Source organism: Chenopodium album, chromosome 11 (genome assembly GCF_948465745.1).
Source record: "Chenopodium album chromosome 11, dcCheAlbu1.1, whole genome shotgun sequence".
Classification (NCBI taxonomy): domain Eukaryota; kingdom Viridiplantae; phylum Streptophyta; class Magnoliopsida; order Caryophyllales; family Amaranthaceae; genus Chenopodium; species Chenopodium album.
The window spans coordinates 9,172,083-9,197,470 of NC_137844.1; the positions used below are offsets into that span (position 1 = coordinate 9,172,083).

Consider the following 25,388-nt stretch of genomic DNA (forward strand, 5'->3'; position numbering starts at 1 on the left):
TTTGGAACTTCTTCCATCCATACTCTAAGATCATCAAAACTAGAGCTTAATTTTGCTAGATTGTGAGCTACAGCATTTCCACTTCTCTTGACAAAAGAAAATAAGCAAGTATGACAATTGTCAGTCAACTGTATGATATCATTCACAACTAAACCAAAAGCAGTTAGGAGGAGCACACGCCTTTGACAGATGACTGAACAACTTGATGCAGTCCGTTTCTAAGCATACTCGGTTGAAGCCAGACTCCAAGGCAATTGAAAGAGCATGTCTCGTCGCTAAAGCCTCGGCCACATCAGCATCAAAGCTACCCAATTGACGTTGGCAGGTCGACACCAACACATCACCTACAACATCCCGCAAAACACAACCGAAACCCACGAAATTTGAGCCAAAAACTGCAGCATCAGAGTTAATCTTGATCAGACCATGTTCAGGGGGTATCCACCTTGTCTCATAAGGCTTGAGCGTGGGATTTGAGGGGGTGATTTCATGAGCAACGGCAAACTCACCCACAATTTCGGAGGTGTTTACAGTTACTTTTGTTCCATTTTGTCAATTTTGTTTTTTGAAAGAAGTCCTAAAAGACACTAAATTTAATTAACTAAAGTCATGCGGCATCTACAATTGACAATTAACAATAATGAAAACGAATTTAACAAAATCAAGCATGAATTAATCGGGGAAGGGCTAAGAATCCAAATACATAAGGCACATTCTCGATTCGTTGTCTCATACAACTTTTTAAATGGATCCGTCGTCGCTTCGTAATTTTGTGAGAAAGTAAATTCTTGTGCTGATTCCGTAACCCAAATCCGAGTCATAATCATTTGTAGCCCCGTACAACCGGAGACCAAATTAAACACCAATAAACCTTGTCTTTCGAAGGAGTCCGAAAAACTTTGTCTTTCGAAAGAGATCGAAAAAACCTTGTCTTTTGAAGGAGATAAACTCTTTCTTTTGAGGGAGACTTTATTGTAACCTAAGAAACAAAAAGGTTAAAAGAAATAAAGATTAGGGCTTTCACCGGCGAAATCCGATGGAAGTCCTTTCAAAATTGATAATGGAGGCTAGAGGTTCCATTTTTTCAATTTTTGGTAGTGGTGTACTGACTTTTTTTTTTTTTTAAAAAAAAAAAAAAAAACCAACATTTTAGGGCGTGTCGTAGAATTTATCATCTAGGAATATAAAATTATGTCATATTGTCATCTGAAGTTAATAAGACTCAATTGGAATTTATTGTACATAGTAAAATTTGATTAAAGCTAATTTAGAGAGTTAATTTTGTTGGACCAAATTGAAATACTTCTATATTGGAGCTTATTTAACTTGTTAAAATTTGTTGGACTTTAACCTTGTTTGTTTTAAGTGAAGATAACACACTTGTTTTGTAAACAAGCTAAGAAACACACTCAATGTAAAACATGAAAAAACCGTTGATCAATAGGTGAAAGATATTAGGAATCCAAATATTTAAATGCCATGTGTAGCCTGTAGATGCAGATCAAATAAAACTGTACATAAACTTATACCGATTTCAGACAGTACATAAATATATGAATTCGGTATTTCTTTATTTTGGTGAGTAATATGGTTGATGACAGTTGGGCTTTTTAATCCATATGTCACTTATATGGCCACGTAGTCAGCTAGTCTGGTAAAGACCCATGTTCTAGAATCATCTAGAAAACTGCCCACTGATTTTTATTTCCTAAAGTAGCTAACATCTGTTCCGGTTCAATCTAGGCTTTTCCATTTCAATATCTTTTTATTTATTTTTTTAATATTTTTGCTGGGGACCAATGCCTTGCAAAGTTGCATATTTGCAATAAGCCAAAAATATACTTCCTCCGTTTTCTTTTACTTGCAACACACCTTTTAGGCACACAGTTTTAGGAGATGATTAGTGAGGGTAAACGAGCGATTTTATCAATATAATTTTTACAAGAAGATTAGAATAGGGTTAAGTATCATTTGTAAAAATTATAATGAATAATTTATCCGTTTACATTACATAAACCCGACCTCAAAACACGTGCCACAAGGCTGTGTTGCAAGTAAAAAAAAACGGAGGAAGTAAATACGTACATACGGAGAGATTAACTGGCACTGGTTAGTTATATGGTGGGAGAGATTAACTTCCGTTCTATCAACCTTGAGGATGCAATGCTGAAAAGTGTTTCCAATCTTGATAATCTCCTTCAACGTCCATAAAAGGTAAATATCTGAGGGACCCTTGTTCCTTATAGCCGTGACGAGTATGGCAATACCTTTGGTGTACATAGAAGTAGGTGCATTTAAAGTTAGTTTTTTTGCTCATTTGATATTATATTTTTTTCTATTTTTAAAATTTTTAAATGAGCAAAATATATTAAAATGTGTTGAAAATTTGAAAATACCCATGGTTGTACCAAACCTGGGTGTTTTTATATTATTTTTTATTTTTTTTTTATTTTTTTTTTTTGTTTCAAGAGTACATTTTAATCTAATCATAATTTTAGGAGGTTATATTGATTTTAATATAACAAGATTTACTTATAATTGGGATAGTGGAGTGAAAAGTAAGGGATATAAAAGAGATAACAACTAAAATGAAAACATCAAAACAACATTGTATAACATCTAAAAAGGAAAACAAGAACTACTCTACTCCGTATTTTTTAAGACGGAGTGAATTTCGGGAATAAAAGGTCATTTTGTCTTTCCATTTGTATTTTTTCATGTTCTCTAATTTCACCATTAAAATTTCTAATTTTGTAAGTTTGACTATATACGGAGTAAATACATAATACGTTTTAAATAAATGAAAAGGAAAAGATAAAAAATGATACATAATACGTTTTAAATATAAAAAAAGGCGAAAAAAAACATTTAAATGATCAAAAAAGAACATGCAAGTTTTTGATAAAGAACATGTTTGTGTTTAACACTGAAATGCATTATTAAAGAACATAAAGACATTACAAAAAGAACGTGATAAAAATTTATTAAAATTTTATGAAAAATTACATATAACGGAAAAAAAATCTTTATCAAAGATATCATTTCTCTAAAAATAGTTTTCTCTCTCCAAAAATTCAACTTTCTATAATAATTTTAGTTCTCTCTCTAAAATATTTTCAACTAAAAAAAATTCAAGATTTCATTTTCAAATTAAATTTCAAATTTCAAAATTCAAAATAAAATAAGTTAAAAGAACATAAGTTATAATATGAAGAACATATAATTCATACCCGAAAAACACACTGATCAAACTCAAAGAACATACAATAATTAAAAAAAAATGATATATGATAATAAAAAAAAATATAAAAATTTGTGTGTCACTCATTACCTTAAAGAACATACATGCCAAATTCAAATAACATACTTTATATTATTGAAACCCAAAAAACATATTTGATCAACATATATTAAAGAACATATCAAACATAAGTATATTCTATGTCAAACACGGTATAATTTTTTTTATCAAATAAACGTATATTTTATTCGCTTTTCGGGTGCTTCATGCACACCTGGATATACTATCCTATTTTTAGATAAAAAAAGAACGAACAAAGTACCGACGTACCGTATTTAATGATTTTAATCCCCTCTACCAAAAAAAAAAAAAAAAAAAAAAAAAAAAGAAAAAGAAAAAAAGGCGCAAAGTAATGATGAAAATTCTAGTAAATTCTAGGAAAATCATCCGACTTCCAGACTCCTCTGTCTCTCCTCATCAAAAACCCCTCCATTTCTCCTCTCTCTAAATCAATTCAAACTCACATTTTCTCTCATACTACGCTCTTCAATTTCGATCGTTTTCTTCTTCTATCAGAGATTCACAGTTATTTCGTCTTCAAATTTCATTTCCAAGCTTTTCGATTGTTTCTCAAAGGTATTTGCTTCTTCTCCTGCACTTTTCTGTTGGATTTTAATTGTTTGTTTTCATTCTTATTTTGCATGTTTGATTTCCTTTGAATGTCTGCTTTTTTTTTGAATTTTGATTCATCTTGTTTTGTTTCTGCTCTGTTTCTTGATTATAACTTTTATGTTTAATTATTTTGATTAACATTTTATTAGTTTGAATTTTGAAACAGTGTTTTTGAGTGTAATTTCTATTTATGTTCTTACTTTTTTGTATAATTGTTGGTTGTAGACTTGTAGTGTAATAAACTGGAAAACTTCAATGTTAATCATTTTTGTGAAATTAGGGCTTTGGTAGCTCTTAATTACACTGAAAATGTATGATTTGTTTCAATTTGTTCGAATTTTGTATAATTTTATATAGAATGCTGGAATTATTGATTATCTTGACATTATAATCATCAATGTTAATGCTTTAATGGATTTGAGCCAGAATTATAGTGTTTGAGTTGGTTTAATCCTGAAATTTGATTTCTGTATTGCATTACTACTGATAAATTAGTTATACAGAGGATGTTTATCGCACTGTGAGTTAATTGATCTAGTATTTCTTGATAATCGAAAGGTATAATTTTATAATTGGTTGCATTTCGATTGAAAAATCTAATATTACTGGTGTTTTGGTTTGTGAATAATGGTCTATGAGTTGTTATAATTTGGTTGCATTTGTGTGATCTTTGGTTTGTGGATTTGTAATTTGTTAGTGAATTGTTGAACTTACTATTTGTGTGCAATGCACGATAGGTGATCGAATATGAATCCTGATAAGTTTACCCACAAGACAAATGAGGCACTACTTGCTGCTCATGAATTGGCTTTGAGCAATGGACATGTACAGATTACTCCACTTCATGTTGCCACCACCTTGATTGGTGAACCTGGTGGTATCTTTTGCCAAGCTGTGTCACATGCTGGTGGCGGTGATGAGGCTGCTAACTCGGTGGAAAGAGTGTTCAAGAGGGCTATTAAGAATCTTCCATCTCAAAGTCCTCCACCTGATCAGGTGCCAGCTAGCACTATTCTCATGAAAGCTATTCGACGTGCTCAGTCTCTTCAGAAATCTCGTGGGGATTCGCATTTGGCTGTTGATCACTTGATTTTGGGGATTATTGAGGATTCTCAAGTTTCTGATCTGCTCAAGGAGGCTGGGATTGCGATGGCCCGAGTGAAGGCTGAGGTTGAGAAGCTTCGTGGGAAGGATGGGAAGAAAGTGGAAAGTGCTACGGGAGACACCACTTTTCAAGCCTTGAAAACTTATGGCCGTGATTTGGTTGAGCAGGCTGGGAAACTCGACCCTGTTATTGGCCGTGATGAGGAGATTCGGAGGGTTGTAAGAATTCTATCAAGGAGGACTAAGAACAATCCTGTGTTGATTGGTGAACCGGGTGTGGGTAAAACTGCTGTTGTTGAAGGCCTGGCTCAAAGGATTGTGAGCGGTGATGTTCCGAGCAACCTTTCTGATGTCAGGCTAATTGCATTGGATATGGGTGCTCTAGTTGCTGGAGCCAAGTACAGAGGTGAATTTGAGGAGAGGTTGAAAGCTGTGTTGAAAGAGGTGGAAGAAGCTGAAGGGAAAGTCATTCTCTTTATTGATGAAATCCACCTTGTCCTAGGAGCAGGAAGAACTGAAGGTTCCATGGATGCTGCAAATTTGTTTAAGCCTATGCTTGCCAGGGGTCAACTTCGTTGCATTGGTGCAACAACCCTTGAGGAGTATAGGAAGTATGTGGAGAAGGATGCAGCATTTGAGAGGCGTTTCCAGCAAGTGTATGTTGCTGAGCCTAGCGTTCCTGATACGATCAGTATCCTTCGAGGGTTGAAGGAAAAGTATGAAGGTCACCATGGAGTTCGAATCCAAGATAGAGCCTTGGTGGTTGCTGCACAACTATCCGCCAGATATATTACAGGTCGTCATCTGCCTGATAAGGCCATTGATTTGGTTGATGAGGCATGTGCAAATGTCAGAGTTCAGCTAGACAGCCAGCCAGAAGAGATAGATAATTTGGAGAGGAAGAGAATGCAGTTAGAAATTGAGCTACATGCTCTTGAGAAGGAGAAAGATAAAGCTAGCAAAGCACGGTTAGTGGAGGTTACTAAGGAGCTTGAGGACTTGAGGGATAAACTTCAGCCTCTAAAGATGAAATATATGAAGGAGAAGGAGAGGATTGATGAGCTCCGTAGACTGAAGCAAAAAAGGGAAGAGCTCATTATTTCTGCACAAGAGGCTGAAAGAAGATATGATCTTGCAAGGGCTGCTGATTTAAGGTATGGAGCAATCCAGGAAGTCGAGGCAGCTATTGCTAGATTGGAATCTAATGCTACCGATGTTGAATTGTTGACTGAAACTGTTGGGCCAGAGCAGATTGCAGAAGTGGTGAGCCGATGGACTGGTATTCCAGTCACAAGACTGGGTGAGAATGAGAAGGAAAAGCTAATTGGCCTGGATGAGAAATTGCACCAAAGAGTGGTGGGTCAAAACAGTGCAGTTGCATCTGTTGCAGAAGCCGTTCTGAGATCTAGAGCTGGACTAGGGAGACCTCAACAGCCAACTGGTTCGTTCTTGTTCTTAGGTCCAACAGGTGTTGGGAAAACTGAACTTGCAAAGGCTCTTGCAGAACAGCTTTTCGATGATGAGAATTTGCTGGTGAGAATCGATATGTCTGAGTATATGGAGCAACACTCTGTGGCCCGATTGATTGGTGCTCCTCCCGGGTATGTTGGCCATGAAGAAGGAGGACAACTGACAGAGGCTGTCAGAAGAAGGCCTTACAGTGTTGTATTATTCGATGAGGTTGAAAAGGCCCACACTTCTGTCTTCAACACTCTCTTGCAAGTTCTTGATGATGGAAGGCTGACAGATGGGCAAGGGCGGACTGTTGACTTCAGGAACACGGTGATCATCATGACATCTAATCTTGGTGCTGAGCATCTCCTTGCTGGACTTGTGGGCAAGAGCACAATGGAGGCAGCTCGGGAGAAAGTTATGGCAGAGGTAAATATTTCGCAACTCCAAATATTGTTTTGTATGATTTAAATCTTTTACCTTAAATTAGTGAATGAATGTATTAACAATGTTGCACAGGTGAAAAGACACTTCAAGCCTGAACTGCTCAATCGGTTGGACGAGGTTGTAATATTTGATCCTCTATCACATGAGCAACTAAGGAAGGTTGCTAGGCTGCAAATGAAGGATGTGGCTAAACGTCTTGCTGAGAGGGGTGTTGCCTTGGCAGTTACAGATGGTGCTCTAGATTACGTCTTAGCAGAGAGTTACGATCCAGTAAGTATTTCTGGTGTCCTAACTATTTTTCCTTCTTCAATATTGTAACATTCTGTAAATGTTTTTTGTACTAACTTTTTAATCTTTCTGGTTATTAGGTATATGGTGCTAGGCCTATTAGGAGGTGGTTAGAAAAGAAAGTCGTCACAGAATTGTCGAAAATGCTCATCAAGGAGGAAATTGATGAGAATTCAACCGTCTTCATTGATGCTGGGATGGATGGACTTGTGTACCGCGTGGAGCAAACTGGTGGGATGGTTAATGCTGCAACTGGACAGAGGGCTGAGGTCCTGATTCAAGTCCCTAATGGACCACGAAGTAACGCCACACAAGCTGCAAAGAAGTTAAAGATCGAGGAACTTGATGACGAGGATGATGAGATGGTAGACTGAAGAGCTCAAGTATGATGAATTGATGATGAAAGCTTTCCTTTTTATGGGCTTTTTTTTTTCCTAATTTCATAGATTAACGATTTTCCTTGATAAAAAAAGGTTTATGTAACGTTGTTCAATCTGTAGTGGGTGTTAAACTGTTTGTTTTGGCTTCAAGTTGTATATAGGACAGTAAATGTAACTATGTAAGGGGAAAATTCTGACTCTTGTGAGTTGAAGTTTATACCCTTTGTCAGTTTTAATGGAATTTTAATTTTCCCCTAGGACCCCTACTAAATCTTCTCAATTTTTTTTAAAAATCTAATATCCAGGCTATTATTTACTATTTTTTTTCTTCTCCATATTAGGTATCTCCGAATAATTAGTTGCAAGTCTTGCAACTTCAAATCCTAGTGTAAATATTAGCTTAACTTTGGAAATGCAGTGGTAAATACAAGAATTAATAAGAATAGGCAAAATCATTTACTCTGTTCTTAAACTCATAAAGCATATCAATGGTATCATAACGGGTAGCATGAGTGCATAACGCTTGAAAGTACAAGATGTAGCATGCATTGTGTTTAGGCCAAGTTCATCGTCCTAAGTCCAGTGACTTGAAATTATAAAAATAGCCTTCTATAATTTAGCCTATCATTAATCATTGTAAAGTACATATTTACCCTTAATATGTCCAATTAAGTACAACTTCTGTCACCTGAAAGTACATCTATAAATATCTCATCATTCATTAATGAAGGGAACTTTTTCCTAATTCTCTTTCCTTCTCTCTCTAAAGTGCACACTCTCTCTCTACTTTCTCTCTAGAGAATACCTTTGCTGACTTAAGCATTGAAGGGGCTTTTCCGGGTCACACCCCTGGGGCAGCTAACCTTCCTTGTTTTATAGGCCGAGCTCTCGGACGTGCAAGCGGAGCCCTCAGACATCCCTTTGCTAGGTGGAGCTGAAGGACATCTGGGGAATTCGGACAATAAATTTAGGGCACCTTGATATACCTTATTACCTAAGACTCCTAGGAGCATTTTGTTTCCAGAAACACATTGTGTATATTTTATTTTGCGTAGAAAGAGAAAGAGGAAGTGATATAGCCGAAATTTGATTTTGTTTGAGGTTTTAAATATTGTGTTTGAAATCTTTAACTAATTAAGTTACTTGATTATAAATAATAGTAATGTGTATAGGTAAATTGATTTTTTTTTTAGTATGAAGGTATTCAGTGTTGTATAATTTTTACAAGCACTTGTGGAGAGTGTAGTCGTGAAAATTGTGAATGGAAGTGCTCTTTATACATCTCGGCTACCTTTTTTTTTTTTTTTTTTTTTTTTTTTTTTTTTTTTTTATATATATTTATTTATTTATTTATTTTTATTTATGGGTAAGAAGAGTTGTGCTATTGGTGTAGAATATGTTACAGGTTAATTCGATTGAGTTAGCTGGTAGACACTCTGACAGTGAAGAGTGTATTCTCGAAGTGTCGTTTATAGGTTTAGATTCTCAATTTTCAAGGTTAATTATAACAGGTCTTTTTTACCAATTACCATGTAGATCAAAACTGTTAGTATAATAATTTTGTTAATGGTACCTTTCTCGTCAATGTCCAAACAATTGATTTAGTACGACATTAGAATAGGCTACGTCATACGGAGTAGAGGGGTAGTTAGAATGTGTGGAAGATATATGCTAACCTAGTCACCTATCTCATACGAGGAGCAATCAAATATTCAAATTTATCAAATTAAGCTCTTGTCAATTTTATTTTTTATTTTTTATTTTTATTTTTTTTCCCAATTAAGTTTATTGGTAGGACAAATTCAATATGCCTAACTTTATTAACCTTTTTTTTTTTAAGGGAGCCTAACTTTATTACTACTGGTATATTAATACCTTTATTATTATTATTTTGGAAAGATTGTCACTATTAATCTCAACTTTGCTCCATCTGCCGATATTAATCCCAAAATATTCTAGGACAGGAAGGTAAGTTCTAGCCACTTGAGTTATTCTCACTCTCTATTTTAATTGTATAGATATACATTACTCCATATTATAAATATGTATAAGAAAAAATTAAATAAAATAAAATAGATGCGATAGAAAGGTAGGTGATTTTAGAAATAATGTAGATTAAGTAAAGGTAGAAGGGAAAGTGTATATGTGTAAATATTGTGTTGTAATAAGAGGGTAAAATAAATAAAGATAAAGGGATTCAAACAAAAAGTGGGTTGAATAAAATAATGAAAGTGCCTAGTATATATAAGTTTAATGGCAAAATTGGCCTCAACAACACAAATTTTTAACAAGGTGCATGTAGCAGCATGAATTTTGACTAGTAGTCGTAACAACACCAACTTCTTCATTGGGTGCATAAAATATCATAAATGAAACCTAGGACCAGAAATTTTATCGAATACGTGGAATCTTTAATATTTTATTAAATTTTTGCAAATTTTGATATCATATTTAGTCCTCAAGGTTCAAATTGACCCAAAACCCTAACCGAGACATTTTTATAGCACGGAAATCGATGTTTTTTGTAATTTTTTTTAATAAATTTGATCTCAAAATTGACTAATTTGATCTCCAAAACCTCGTTTGATAATTTTTTTTTTCCACATACAAATCTAGGCACGCAATACCAGACGATTTTTTATGATAATAAAATGTTAGATACCATGTCTTCGGTAATTTTTTTGGTATTGGGCTTCATTTATGATATTTTGTGCACCTAATGAAGAAGTTTGTGTTGTTATAGCTACTAGTCAAAGTTCATGCTGCTACTTGCACCTTGTTAAAAGTTCGTGTTGTTGAGGCCAATTTCGCCAAGTTTAATTCATTTGAACTCTAATTTAATCTAAATTGAAAAGTCAATAGACTAAGCTTGTATATTTTGGAATAGTATTTTGATTAAAAAAAAGGTTTTATTTTTGTAAATTAGAAATTAGAAATTTCTTACGTTAACGATCGATATTTACTAAATTTAATTTGAAGAAGTTATAAATGATCGTATAAACACGCATATATATAAGCATAATCAAGTTATCAATCAACCAGATTAAATCGAGTGCTCACAAATATAAACGAATCGAACACAAACATATTCGAGTTTGGTTTGTTTACTAAACGAGTTTATGCCAATTCAAGCTTATTTATGAACAATTGAGCATCATATGCTGCCCTAATTAAGAAGTATTCTCCAAATTCTATACTCTATTGCACTATTTTAATTGTTTATTTTTGGTGGTCACGTGGCAATCTCAATGACTGTAAGATGGGCACGAAGAAATGAAGACTATTAGAAAGAATATGGAACTCACAATACAACCACCACCTTCATATACAATATCTTATTTGTAATTTGTTCCACTCAACTTGGCAAAATCTTCCTGCCAATAACAAAATCTTGGCAATAACTACAGCTACTAGCTACTTAATTTTTTTTTTGTTTTTATTCAAATATGAATTAAATCTTGCTATTAATAGCATATTAATGATATTATAATGATAAAGCAATTTTTTAAATTGAAAAAAATACATATGAAAATAGTTTAAGTTGTGACTTGAATAATTACTGACTTGAATAATATTTACTTTTTATATAAGATGCAAAAGGTATAAATTTAATCATTTTAAAATTTTTGTCTAAAATCTTATAATAATAATCCAATCGCAACATGTTGCATTCCATATTAGTTTTGATTTAACTACGTTTATATTCCATAATCACTATAGCATATAGCTGATTAATACATTAACCATAAATATAATCTTAATTTAACAACGACCTAATAACTGAAGTAGGTATTCCGAAAAAAAAAAAAAAAAAAGTATTTGTTAACCCCCAAGAATATCTCCCCAGTCCCTTCACTATATAACAACCTTCCACATGCACACCTAACTCTTCACAAAAAAAGTACCTCACTTTCATATCATTGTTTTATTACTTACAAATACATTTTTCATATATCTTCCTCAAAGTAGTAAACATGTCACCCTTAGAACTAACCTCCTACACCATTGCACTAGCCATATTCATCTACTACCTCATCACCACCATCATCACTCGGAACCGGTTCCCCCGGCCGCTTCCACCGGGGCCGAAGCCGTGGCCAATAGTGGGAAACCTCCCACACATGGGGCCAGTCCCACACAAGGGACTGGCTGCCCTAGCACAAAAATATGGACCACTCCTCCACATGAGACTAGGGTACGTCCATGTGGTGGTGGCGGCTTCGGCTTCGGTGGCGGCACAGTTTTTAAAGAGCCATGATGCAAACTTCTCAAGTAGGCCTCCAAATTCAGGAGCAAAGTACATAGCATATAACTACCAAGACTTGGTGTTTGCACCTTATGGTCAAAGGTGGAGGTTACTTAGGAAAATTTCTTCACTTCACTTGTTTTCTGCTAAGGCTATGGAAGATTACAAACCAATTCGTCAGGTTCTTTTTAAAATTATTTATAATTTTTAAGTCATAATATTTGATTTTTGTTAAATTATTATTATTTTATTTTATTTTATTTTGGGTCGTACAACAATTAAGGTGCCACATTAAAATGTGGGTCAATTCCTAGAAAGAACGTAGCAAAGTTTGTATTGGCTGGCAAAATATTTATGTAAGTAGGTGGAAAAAAATAGTAAAATCATGCTTGATCCTAGATGAGCTTAATAGTAGCAATATACTCTAATTTTCCGGAATTAATAACTGTTTCATCCATTGTATATTGATCTAGTAATTAATTTAGTAACAACTAATTGAAGAATTACCACAATAATTAAATTTCTTTACACATGAATCTATATAAAGTGTGATATCTTGTATCATAAAAAAATAAAAAAATAAAAAAATAAAAAAAATTGTTACATATCATAAATGTTATCTTATGTATTTGAAGAATTATTTTAATTTGACTGGAATTTAACCTTTTGTTTTATCCAATAATATTTGGAACATACATAGGAGGAAGTGGCAATACTTACAAAGGCACTAGTAAAGGCAGAATCAAATGAACAAGTTCAACTAGGACAACTTTTGAATGTGTGCACCACCAATGCCTTATCAAGGGTGATGCTAGGAAGGAGAGTTTTTGGCGATGGCACGGGCGAAAGTGATCAAAAATCAGAGGAATTCAAGGATATGGTGATGGAAGTCATGACCCTTGCCGGAGAATTTAACATCGGTGACTTCGTGCCGGCTTTAGAATGGCTAGACTTGCAAGGGATTGCTTCTAAGATGAAGAAGTTACATAAGAGGTTTGACAATTTTCTAGGTGCCATTTTGGAAGAACACAAGGCTAACTTAAAGGGTGATCATTTTGGTGGGGATTTCCTAAGCACTTTGATTTCTTTGAAAGATAATTGTGATGGTGAGGGTGGCAAATTGACTGACACTGAGATCAAGGCCTTACTTTTGGTAATGACGTCTACAACTTTTATCTTTTATTTTATATATGGTATCGCTATAATTGCTTGTCAGCTTCAATAGTTTGCTTTTAAGGATTAGCTTGTAATTTTTTATAATTTTCAAGCCATTAGCCAAATTATTAAATGATAATTCACTAATCAAGCTTAGTCAAGCAAATTAGCTTAGAAATTAATAATTTCTAATAAATAATATTATTTAAATAAAATACGGTTGAAAATACATAAAATAGATATATACCAAGGAGGGCAGAATAATAATAATAATTAAAAAAAAAAAAAACACTCCGTATTGACATGTACAGATGAAGTTGTACATTATTGAAGTGGCAATTTAAGGCCCACGTCGTTGGTTGTGTAGTAGGTGCAACGTCATTATCATTATCTTACAAACAGCCAAATTGGTTAAAGGTCACCCCAAGTCGTTTTTGAGAGGTCTTTTCTTGGCTCTATTTTATCAGTCCTATTCACTTAATCGTCTGACAACATCAACCATTATTAATTACTGTACTTTGGAGTGACGTCGTTGTTCTGGTGTATCAACAATCAATTTTTTTTCTTCTCGTCAAAAAAAAAAAAATAAAAAAATAAAAAAATAAAAATGAGTGCTTGTTTGGTTGATAAGAGAAAATAGAAGAATTCTAATTTTCTACAAACTTGGAAATTGGATTTTTTTTTTTTTTTTTTTTTTTTTGGTGTTTAAGCTTTATACGATCTTATTTTTATTCTTTCCTAGCTTTTGTAAATTTTTTGGTACTCAGAGACTGTTCACGTTTACTGAACTGAATTGAATTGATTGGAGTTAAACTGAACTGAATATTTTATGAGAGAAGGAAATTAGAAACTGAACTGATTGGAGCTAAGTTGAACTGAACTGATTATAGCTAAGCTAAACTGAACTGAAATTAAGCTGAAGTGAACAGACCCTTAGTTACATAACATAAACTTTTGATTTCTTTTTTAACTTTAATCTTGTGACAGAATATGTTCACAGCAGGGACTGATACATCGTCAAGTACAACAGAATGGGCCATTGCAGAACTAATCCGTAATCCAAAAATCTTGGCTAAAGTTCAACAAGAGCTAGACTCAGTTGTGGGTCAAGACCGACTTGTTAATGAATCAGACCTCCCTAACTTACCTTACTTCCAAGCCGTCATCAAGGAGGTGTTCCGGCTCCACCCATCGACTCCGCTCTCCCTCCCTCGAATTTCAGCCGTGTCGTGTGAAATCAACGGTTATTACATCCCTAAGAACACCACCCTCTTGGTCAATGTGTGGGCCATTGCGCGTGATCCAAATGTATGGACCGACCCGCTAGAGTTCCGGCCTGAGAGGTTCTTAAAGGACGGTGAGAGGCCTAATGCAGATGTCAAGGGTAATGATTTTGAGATTATTCCATTTGGGGCAGGGCGGAGGATATGTGCTGGGATGAGCTTGGGAATTCGTATGGTTCAATTATTGACAGCCACTTTGGTCCATGGTTTTGACTGGAAGTTGGCTAATGGGTGGGTGGCTGAGAAGTTGAATATGGAAGAGGCTTATGGTCTGACCTTGCAACGGAAGGAACCCTTGATGGTCCATCCACTACCTAGGCTGCCTGCCCTTGCCTATAAAGCATCATACTAAAGTGGTGTTTCAGTAAGATAATTTGTAGCATTCCAAGCATTTTACATATTGAATTTGGTTATAGCTAGAACTTGCACTTGTTTTCTGCATGTGAGTGTTCCTTGTACTTTCAATCAAATAACTATATGAATCACAGAATGAGGTATACATGCTTTGCTTACTTGATTTAAAGATTTCGACTCAATTATCAAATTGATAAAGTAATAACATGATTGACAGAATCACAGAAAGAGGTACAAAATAACAATATAATCCTCTTCTTATATAGGCAATTCTACCTCATTCTGAAATTCACATTATAAGTCTGTAAATCTGTAATAGTGAAAACAATTGGGTATAAGAATTGCACTGTAAAGAGTAGAGTAGGATGGGAACTAACGAAACTTGTAATTATGTAAACATGGCCAAAATTTCATTTCATGATTTGAAGATATGGTATACACTCTACAGGCAAAGAGCACTCTTCATTGTCTTGTATTTGACATTTCAGTACACTGTATAAAGCATAAAAACAGTTCTGACCAATGATCGAAAACCATACACGGAGTATTTACAACTTAACTTGGATGCATTTTCCATTTGATGACTTTGGCAAGGCCTTTTGGGATTCTCCCTGATGAGATCTTCATCGGGCATACAGTTTTTTTCATTTTTCTTTTACGGTGCATACAACTTAAAACAACATAAAACTTGCCAAATGAAAATTCCAGATCAGATGAGAAATCCGTACCCTTACATCAGAAAATACTGACTTAAAGCAGGCACATTGGCTCTTGAAATTGGCACCTTACTAGACTCCTCAAGGCTGATCTTTGAGAAGTTCTTCCAAAGAGTACTCCAGTTCGTAACCAAGATAACAATCTGAGACCAAGATGAGCTTCAACCCCTGGATAAAAGAAGAAAGACATCAATTCAGACGAAATAATTGCTGGCTATCAATTAAGGCATATTATTCTCTAGTTTGATAAAATCAAGGTACCTGGCATATGACTAAATCTGACGGAAAATCTATGTTCGTAACCAGGTGGTCTGCAAATGAAACTCTCTTCAATGCATATAACTCAGAAGAGACAGTATTTCCGAGTACAAGCCACCACGCTTCATCTTTAACCTGTTAACATAATTTCAGTTTGTGTTACGGGTAAACTTGATTTTAGAAGTACACAGTGGTTACATGCTGATCTTGTGAAGTTGATGCTGGTAAAACTTTTAAGCCTGAATCTAGCACTAGCCCACATTTCATCCAAATAGTAAACATATTACTTAGAACTAACAAAGCCTGATATCATATGGACTGAAGAATCCACAGCTTAGAAATCCCAAAAAGAAATATAGATTCAGCAACAAGGCTGGTATTTGTCTTAGGGGTTATGTATATTTTTTTATTAAAAAAAATAAATAAATAAAATAAATAAAAAAACAAACCCAGTTTTGATCAGTTCAAACAACAAATTTACATTTGGCCAATACAAATCACCGCCTCTAAAGATTTACCTTGGGGAATCGAGGAGTAAATGCTCGTGGTGTCTTTCGCTTGGCATTAACATTCTCCAACCTCACATTAAGAGAACTAGAACTCGCCCTTTCATTCTTTTTCTTAAGTCTCAATTTCACATGTATGCGAGGAAACCTTTGCAAATCCTGAAGTAAATGAATAAGATGTAAGTCATACATAAATTTGGAAAAGGATGAACAGAGCAAGAACAATAAACAAAATCATACAAGTTTCAACAGTCTTAAGTAGAAAATAAAACATTGTGCAACTTCACACAAAATGCAGCAGATTGGTGAGAGACAAGAACATAGAACCACCAAACACATATTACCCATCCTCTGCGGCTTAGATTCCAAAATCAAGAAAATTTAGAAATTACCAGGTTTGATTCATGAGAACTTATCCCGTGCTATACACAGAGTGCAATGTTTTGAGTACAAATATCCCAAGAAAAAAAGAGTAGAATAACTATCAATGCCTCTATTAATCAGTGAGAACTGCAGCTTCTCGACTTACTACTAGCATTTGATAACCATCAAAAAGTGTTGCAGTAAATGAGACAACTGCAAGACCAAAGAGAACCTAAAACAATCCCGACCCCAGGAACAGATTCTTGGCAACCTTGAGTTGATGCCACTTATTCACAAATGCAATATATTAGAAAAAATAATAATAATAATAATAAGATAACTGTAGCTTCAAATCTTCCCAGAGAATATTTTTGGCTCTACACAGTAATTCAACTCTGAACAGAACATTTACCCTGGAGAGTAAGCACAAGAAGAAAACAGAAAATTTCAAACCCATTGTCCTCTCTTCTGTATTTCTCACTCATAATTGGCCAAATTCCTTTTCTTTTCCATTTGTACATATAATCACCTACACACTCAGCTACTCAACCACTAATGTTTGCACACCTCAACATCACCCACACTACAATATAGCTAATAAGCCCACACAGTTAGCAATAATGAGATGCCTAAATGCTAATTTCAAGATATGTCCAAAATTCAAAAAATAAAATAAAATAAATTGCGAGCAAGTGAGAGATCCTCTTTCATTGCTCTACCTCGTATAAACTTGAAGCTGGGAAACTTCCAAGTAGACCTTGCATAGTCGCCCTAGGAACATCCAATAGTTGCTGCACATTTGATATTCCTTGTCTTGTGAGTGTAACCATAACATTGTTGCTCAAGCAGGGTAACATTTGTAAAGCAGAACCATTGTCAAACCACAACCCCTGTAAACCAAAGAAACTTTTAACAGTAATTCTTCGCAAGGAGTAAAAGAAGAAATATATCTATTGAACACCACAGGAAGGTCACAGTTAATCATTAAACATAAAATGCAGCAGGAGGATTTTAAGAATGAAAGTTGCAGTGACACATCCTTCCAGACTTTACTATTTAAACCATCAGATTCTTTTTTTTCCTTCTTTGGGGAGGGAATGGGATGGCCACAGGTCCACAGCTAGGAAACAGTTCTTGAGGCTTTAGACTTGCAATTTTAAGATGCTTACTAGAACTCCTTACCTGGAGAAGAGCTAATAATCTGGAAACATACTTCAGGCATATAGTAAAACTTCCTAGTAAACTTCAAATAGAATTCTGACAAGCTCATGCATATACACACACAAAAACCATTTGTACAGACAAAACCAAGCAGAAAGCCATCAACAGAAGCATTAGTAAATCAATAACTTGAAATCTTACATAAAAAATTAAAGATAAAGAGAAGCTGAAATTAAAAGTCACGAACATCATTGTTTATTGGGTAACAAGCTACCTATGTCAGCTTAAATATAACTACAACAGACTGCATATAAAGCAATGTAAGCACATATAGGCTAATTCTTATGACAAAAAAATAAAAGACATATATATATGGGAAGAAAAATACCTGCATGACCATCTGCATTAGATGCATACAATTAAGTGTGCTAGAAAGCCATCCACTGTTGGCACATACATCTATCATGGCCTGAATTATACGTATACTCTGATCCAAAACAGACTTTAGATCTGTCAAATAGTCGCTGACTGGCAGCTCTAACTGGGAAAAGTGTGCCTGTATTCAAAGTTTCTTCACTTATAGTATATTCCAGAATATCTAAAGTCAACTTCACAGTATAAAAATGCAAAGAGGTGACATAATAGATAATATGGATAAAGGAATGACCTGAAAGAGCAAATTTGCTTTAACATGTGGATCATCAAGACGATTCTTATCCACCTTGTATGGAAGCCTCTCAGCTAATGTTGCATTGTGGTTTTCCTAGAGAGAGAGAGAGAAAGAGAGAGAGAGAGAGAGAGAGAGAGAGGTAGCAGCTTTAAGTGTTAAATCAAGGAAGACTAGAGACCTAGAATGACTTGTTAATTATTCATAAAGTTGAGTGCAGCTGGCAAAATTTTCAATTTTAAGTGATTGTTGTTGATTAAGCATAACTATTTTTGCAGATTAGTGACACCCTCTCTAAGCCTTGGTACTCATATTTATAAATGACATAACATATAGATACCGATTGAAATTTCCATCATCGAATAAAATTTCTTATTGCATAAATGATAATAGTGAGAGATACATTACCAAAAAAAAATATGCTAAGTTTCAGAGCCAAAATTTCTTATGGCAAATAATGCATTTATAATTATACCTCATTATGCCGCACAGGAAGCTCATCATACTCTGAAGCAGCAGATAATATATGCAACGAAACCTAGGAGAGAAGGATCTGATTAAAAGAAAAAGATGGGAGCTGAAAACAAACAATCACATCTCAAGCTAACACTCACTTCAAGCGAAAGGCCTGGTCCAAGGTTGGAGCCAAACATTGACACGGTCAAATAACTAAGGTAATATTGAGATGCAATCGAGCCTAGAATCATCGGTTCCACACTATCCTCAACCATTTTTATACAACCACTGTCTTCTAGATCCTCAAATGTACTTTGCACCAACCTGCGACAGAGAGTTAGAAGGATGAAAATATTAATACTAATAATGCCTTTATAAAAGAAGTCATGGAAAAAGAAATGAGCCACTAATTCATTACCTTGATAAGTAAGAGCTCACGACCACTGGATTGATATCTTCCAAACCATAATAAGCTGGATTAACCGTCTAGATTGAATGTAAAATGTGATTAGTTTTTGCAGATAAAATGACACAGATGATAATATGACAACCAGAACGTGAAAGCCAGTATTTTTTTTTTTTTTTTTTGCCCAGTGGCGGGGATCCGGTATTTTCTATTAGGGGTAGCACTGTAAGTCACATGAGACGGACTTGAGCACAAATTAGAGTTGTAAAAAAAAGGTGAATGAGAAAATCGTCGGCTTAATATGTTAAGTCTTGAAGGGCAGTCCTAAGATTAAATCCTATTTTCATCTCTATATATCAGAAAAAACATACTAACAACACACACTCATCTTATAGATAAACCATGACAATTATGAAATGAGTATACCAAGTAGCAAAAAAGGCGCATCTTAAGATCCTTTTATTCTGATCATTCTTTACACTAGCTTTAACCAGGCAAAAAATAATAAGTATTCAAAAGAAATGAACATATTGGCACAGTAAATTGTAAATTAAATGAACGTGCCACCATAGGCCACTAGGCCCACTAAATAGATCTGCCAGTAATTCCATGTGGACTGCATTGTATCTAACAAGTAGCCTATTAATGCACTTTCTGTTGAAGAGAACGACTATTACACTAATGAAAACACGAATCCAGCAAAGATAATAAAACTATATAGACATAATTGTTGTTTATTTGTTATAATGAAGTGTATAATTTTCCTTTGGGTTGTAAGATAAATATCAACACTTCAAACTAAAAGAAAAAATCTGAGTAAAAAGGCAAACAAATGAAGAAAACGTATTATACCTAAGAGGACAAACAGACAGTTCAGCAACAGTAAGGAAGCAAAGAGTAACAATAGCTTATCGAGGATTTAGATATTCAATTTATAGATAACGAGAAACTCCAATGCTTATCATCACAATCCACATGCAATAAAAGTTCGTAAAGTAATAAGTAGAAATTTACCAGCCTTCGGTAAAGATAAGTCCAGGTTAAGTAGTGGATGGCATCCTCCTTATGGCAAATCGTGCCAGACACAATTTCTGCATTGAAGTGATTGTGCAAGTGCTCTCTGAGACTACTCTCAACTGGAAAGGGTTCATAAAGGAACTGCAAATAGAAAAAATGCTTTTAGCAAACAGATTCAAAAATGCATTCTCATGATTGAATTTCAAAGCAATATGTATATAATACCTTTTTGTAGAAACTCTTTTTTGGTTCATGAACCAAAATAACTGCTTTCCCATGCTGGTCATATTGAGGTCGACCAGCACGGCCCATCATTTGCAAGATATCTGTTATAGGAAAATCAACATATCTTTTTGATTTCCCGTCATAAAACTCTGTTCCCTGTCATTCAACAAAAAACTCATGATTTTAAAAGGTGACACTCAGGAGATGAATGGTATCATAGAGGAAAACCTGGAGATGCAAGAAATAGCTGCAAAAGTAAAAATAAGAGCCATTAAGTTGAATAACTCATTTTCATCGTCATATTTTGGAAAAAGTTGTGACATTCAGCCCTCAGCTGTTGACTCAATTGTAAAGTGAGGATTATGAGTACAATTTCTTTTAGTGAATTCCTATACATGCACCAACCATTGAAAGAGGTAAAGGGAAAGGTTTATGCATAACCTATCAAGCTTCCTTTCTAAATGGGAGTGCATTGGATTCTCTTCTGAGTTGTCTCCCTAATAACCGGTTGCATTCACAATTTCTTCGTAAGTTAAAAAAAAAAAAAAGGTGCAGTCGCAGGTATTTCAATCCTAACCTACTTTATCATTAATATTGCATATCCCTTCTCTCTTACCCGATAAAGATTGTATACATAATCATCTTCCACAACCCAGCCACTTAATATTAACAGATACTGCCAATCATTGACACACAAACATTAAAATACATAGTCGAAGCACCCTCAAAATGGTAATAACCTAGGACCAGATTCAGGCAATATGAAAGAGAATAGGAAAGCTAAACATCAACCTACTCCTAAATGCAAATATCCGTCAGTATGATTATGAACATTAATTAAACAAACAGAAAAGAAAATATTTTCCCTGTCCTTACTAGATCTGGTTTTAATAGGGTTAGGACAATTTTAAAGGGTGTTAAATGGGTTTGGCTTTAAAGGACAGGGTTTCCCAATAATTTTGTAAATGCAAATAGTTGGGATAAAGAAAACTAATTGTGTAATTCTGTAGTCATTTGCAATTATCTTTGCCTCTCTCCATTTCATATTTTCTTGCTTGTTTAATGACCTGTCCATAATCAACCCATGAAAGACCCATGCACAGCTTTGGCCCAAACCATTTAAACCCTTTGAAAGGTTATCTTCTTACGTCTTGACCCACTAACAACCAAGTCTTGTCCCACCATCTATACATCCACCACTTTTTCCCTCCTTCAGCTTAAACTACCCAAATACGCTCTAGTCAATAATATATATATATATATATATATATATATATATATATATATATATATATATATATATATATATATATATATATATATATATATATATATATATATATATATATATAAGCTCCATACTAAAAGTACCAGGAATTAATAGAATCAACAAAGCATCTCTGTATAGGCCAGAGGGAAAGTGATAGTAGCAGATTAAAAAAAAAAAAAAGAGAGAGAGAGAAAAAACTTGCATATATCATAGCAAGATTGGATACACTTTATAGTAGGCTAACCTTTATAATAACAAGATGTGCAGGAAGATTCACACCCCAAGCCAATGTACTAGTTGACACCAATACCTATCAAGGAAAAATCAAAATACTTAAATTAATCATTATAGAAGTATACGTTATGGAGCACAAAACGCTGCAATATAATCAAAACATGAGCAAGACAGGGAAAATGGGTGCTATTTTAAATCAATACACGGAAATTTTACATCACACCAAAAAAAAGCTTCCAGACTAAGTCAGCAGATGAACCTGAATCTTGTTGTTTCCAAACAATTCTTCAACTACAGATCGATCCTTGTCGTTCAATCCAGCATGGTGCAAACCAATTCCAAACTGCAAGGTGTGCCTTAGGTTTTGATCTGTTATCTGGGAAAGAATCATCTGCAGTGCATCTTCTGGTATATTCAAGAACTTCCTTGGATGCTCATCAGATGCAGCATACTAAATACAAGTGAAGGGCAAGGACAGCAGCAAAAATGTCATAAACATCCATGAACGTAAAAGCAGTGATCTACAAAAAAAAAAAAAAAATAATAATAATGGGAAATAAACAAAACCAGTCCAAAGATACTCCTCTGTACCTGAATTAGGTCCAAAGCAGTAAGTCTTGTTTGTCGACGCGAGGAAACAAAAATAAGAACTGGCTTTGTAGGTGAATGTGAACAGATAGCAGCATACGCAGGCTTATTCATGCTATTCATTCTTGGACAATAGAATTTCCCAGGGTATCCCTGTACATGAGAGGCAGAGATAACCATTCACCTTTTTGCAATACTCAAATCAATATCTTGTAACACCAAAACAATAGGTATCTAGAACTAAAAGACAATAACCAAAAGACAAATATTTAAAGATGTAAACATATCTACAATTGTGAGCTAAACTATTACAAATTTACAACTAATGTTAAAACAAGAGCAATTTTTTAACAAACCTAAGACCAAAGATACACCCCATAGTGTAGCACCACAAAGAAGCAAGCAACCCAACTCTAACCTACAAAGACGTTATGATTACAGATCTATTTCTATAAAGCTGATGTTTCTGAAATTTAGCAATTACTTTTCAGCCACAATAGCCAGTCAAGCAGCACCAATGTTACATGGTACCCAGTACAATATGATTTGTGGTACAGAAATTGGAATGTAGAATACAGCTCGCAGTTTTGATATGGTCTTTTTATTGTTTTAACATCATTTATGTTGAAATTCATCCTAAATTTTCAGAATCCATCAGATATAGAATGAAGAATAATCTATGCAGCCAACTCTTGGCAATAAGGAAATTCACGCATCATGATATTTAGAAGAAACGCTCCTCTAAGAGAGTAATCACACATATCTTAGACTTTAGGAGCATATGCAAACAACACTCTGATCATTATACCTTCATAGTCAGATATTAAGCCAATTGAAAAGAGCAATTTCACTGACCTGGATATGGACTTCAAGTGGTACAGGTCGCACACTCGGCTTGAAATTATAGAGTCCCACTTCACCGACACCCAGCCAGTCAGCCAAATTCCTATATGGTTGATAGTATGAATAGATTATCAAGTAATACAACTTATTTAATCAAAAAAATCACAAACAGAGTTTCAAAGTTTTATTTACATATTCATAAAATATGTAAAGTAGGAATTCATCTATTTTTAGCCACACTTATAACTTATAAGTATATAAATGATTCAAAGATGTATTATTTTATTGCACCAAGAAGATACACAAATTTGAATTTCATTAGCTTATGTAGATACCATTTTATTTTTGTGCTTCTTTGAGTTATTTATAACTTTGGATTATGTGTTTTTGTTAAAACTTCATCGATGGTGATTACGCAAAGTTTATGAAGAGAGTTATTCACACCTTATTTTGTATATTTGGCTTTATATTGACAAGTGCCTGAAACCCTAAAGGTGGCTGCAGGAAATTAAACAAAAAGAAAGGGAAGGAAGAAGAAAAAAATGTGGTTAAGGTATAAGCGAGGTTGTTGGCGGGAAAAAGGAAGGGTAAGGCTGACTAAGACATGAAAGGAATCAATTGTGGCTTGCAGACTTGCCAATTGCAAGGGGAGGGGCTTCTACGGAGAGAATGTGAATTAAGAGTGGTTTAAGTCAAAGATGCAAGAAATAACAACAGCATTATCGGTAACTAGTCAAAATGGGTGGGGGTGGGGAAAGCAGCTTCCAAAGCAGGTAGGCCTACCGATGGGGAAGAATGAAGTGAAGGAGGAGATGCAATAAGGGAAAATATGGGAAAAAAATCGAATTATACAAAATCGAGTTCAGAAAGAACTAGTCTATTGCAGCAATTGCTGGCCAAGGTGGATCATAGACATCAATTTGGTTAAGTGTTAAAATGAGTGGTTTTCAAGGTTCCTGGGCTTGATTTTTTAGTGGCAAATACAACATTATCATTACTCTATAACGAATTATAAGGCCCCTATATCAGATCTCAGATATAACCCTAATAGTTGTAGAATGTAGGATAAAATTTTAAATACTAGTAGCTTTTTCCTCAAGCAAGATGTGTAGCTCTCTGAATAGCAATTCAAAAGTTTCTGGCACTTTTGAAGTTTTATATGGAGTATTTAACAGAATATCTTAACTCCTACATAACAGTCTATGGCACAAATTGGGTAATTCAAATTTGTTTTACAGATCATTGAAGCATCACTGACGCAGCTAATATGGACAATACATATAACAAGTGTTTCTTACAATAGTGAAATATATGTAAGTCAATGCCAAACTCACCACCTCACATGTCAAAGTACTATATTATTAATACCCTGCTTCCTCTTTGTCTACATAAACTATAGATTTCATTGCACAGTTGTTGTAATACAATGAACACAAACAAGGGTAATTAGACAATATTAGCACAAATGCACAGTCAGGAAGGAAAGACTAATACAGATATTCCTAAGGAAATAATTACATACCCTGCATTTGCTAAAGCTGTTGATAAACCCACAAATCGCACTGAACGTTCTGTCTGTGATGATATATATCTCATCCTTGAGACAATGACCTAAAAAGCACAAGCTGCCATTAGCAATATAGAAATGATAGTTGCATGAATTGCTTAAAAGATCGTCAAACAAAGCAGGTTAGACATGATTATAACCTGAAACAATAATGGATCATTCTCAGCAACATAAACAGATAAAGTTAGCTTCAGACTTAAGAGTAAGAGCAATACAAAAAATTACAGAGACAATCGTTGTAACAGATGTGAAAATGATTCACACAAATTTACATGGTTCACTAAAGTAGCTACGTCCAAATGCAAAGAACAAAATCGAACACAAATATTAGAGGATATGCTAGGTTAATAGCCTAAGGAGTTTATGTAGAACTCCTAAACAAATATAAAATAAACCAAAAATTAGGCCCAAAACAGAAAACCATAACAACATCCCCGTTATGGTAATGTGAAGGGGAGTGACAATTTTAAGGTATATTCTAACAACAAT

General features: G+C 34.5%; 3 protein-coding genes across 3 annotated transcripts in view; 2 read left to right on the forward strand and 1 right to left on the reverse strand.

Moving 5' to 3' along the window:
* The first annotated feature begins 4,654 nt into the window (after positions 1 to 4,654).
* Positions 4,655 to 7,605, forward strand: LOC145568501 (chaperone protein ClpB1-like). Its single transcript, XM_081627925.1, has 3 exons — positions 4,655 to 6,898; positions 6,989 to 7,186; positions 7,285 to 7,605. Exons 1-3 carry the CDS (start codon positions 4,661 to 4,663, stop codon positions 7,576 to 7,578), a joined length of 2,730 nt encoding a protein of 909 aa, XP_081484051.1. The 5' UTR covers positions 4,655 to 4,660; the 3' UTR covers positions 7,579 to 7,605.
* Positions 7,606 to 11,474: 3,869 nt separating this feature from the next.
* LOC145568502 (flavonoid 3'-monooxygenase-like) lies at positions 11,475 to 14,767 on the forward strand. The gene is made up of 3 exons (XM_081627926.1): positions 11,475 to 12,011; positions 12,531 to 12,983; positions 13,973 to 14,767. The coding sequence occupies exons 1-3, from the start codon at positions 11,559 to 11,561 to the stop codon at positions 14,618 to 14,620; spliced, it is 1,554 nt and encodes a 517-aa protein (XP_081484052.1). The 5' UTR covers positions 11,475 to 11,558; the 3' UTR covers positions 14,621 to 14,767.
* A 245-nt stretch (positions 14,768 to 15,012) lies between these two features.
* The window catches only part of LOC145567345 (DExH-box ATP-dependent RNA helicase DExH14-like), a 38,883-nt gene continuing 28,507 nt past the window's right edge, over positions 15,013 to 25,388 (reverse strand). Inside the window, exons 32-47 of the mRNA XM_081626610.1 lie at positions 24,855 to 24,943; positions 23,345 to 23,435; positions 22,493 to 22,642; positions 22,161 to 22,352; positions 21,912 to 21,977; positions 20,398 to 20,553; positions 20,170 to 20,313; positions 19,168 to 19,235; positions 18,908 to 19,073; positions 18,769 to 18,831; positions 18,294 to 18,389; positions 18,015 to 18,182; positions 17,185 to 17,355; positions 16,115 to 16,261; positions 15,600 to 15,731; positions 15,013 to 15,506 (exon numbers count right to left, since the gene is read on the reverse strand). Of these exons, the coding sequence (XP_081482736.1) occupies positions 15,420 to 15,506; positions 15,600 to 15,731; positions 16,115 to 16,261; positions 17,185 to 17,355; positions 18,015 to 18,182; positions 18,294 to 18,389; positions 18,769 to 18,831; positions 18,908 to 19,073; positions 19,168 to 19,235; positions 20,170 to 20,313; positions 20,398 to 20,553; positions 21,912 to 21,977; positions 22,161 to 22,352; positions 22,493 to 22,642; positions 23,345 to 23,435; positions 24,855 to 24,943 (1,986 nt within the window). The 3' untranslated portion in view covers positions 15,013 to 15,419. The remainder of the gene's footprint in view (positions 15,507 to 15,599; positions 15,732 to 16,114; positions 16,262 to 17,184; positions 17,356 to 18,014; positions 18,183 to 18,293; positions 18,390 to 18,768; positions 18,832 to 18,907; positions 19,074 to 19,167; positions 19,236 to 20,169; positions 20,314 to 20,397; positions 20,554 to 21,911; positions 21,978 to 22,160; positions 22,353 to 22,492; positions 22,643 to 23,344; positions 23,436 to 24,854; positions 24,944 to 25,388) is intronic.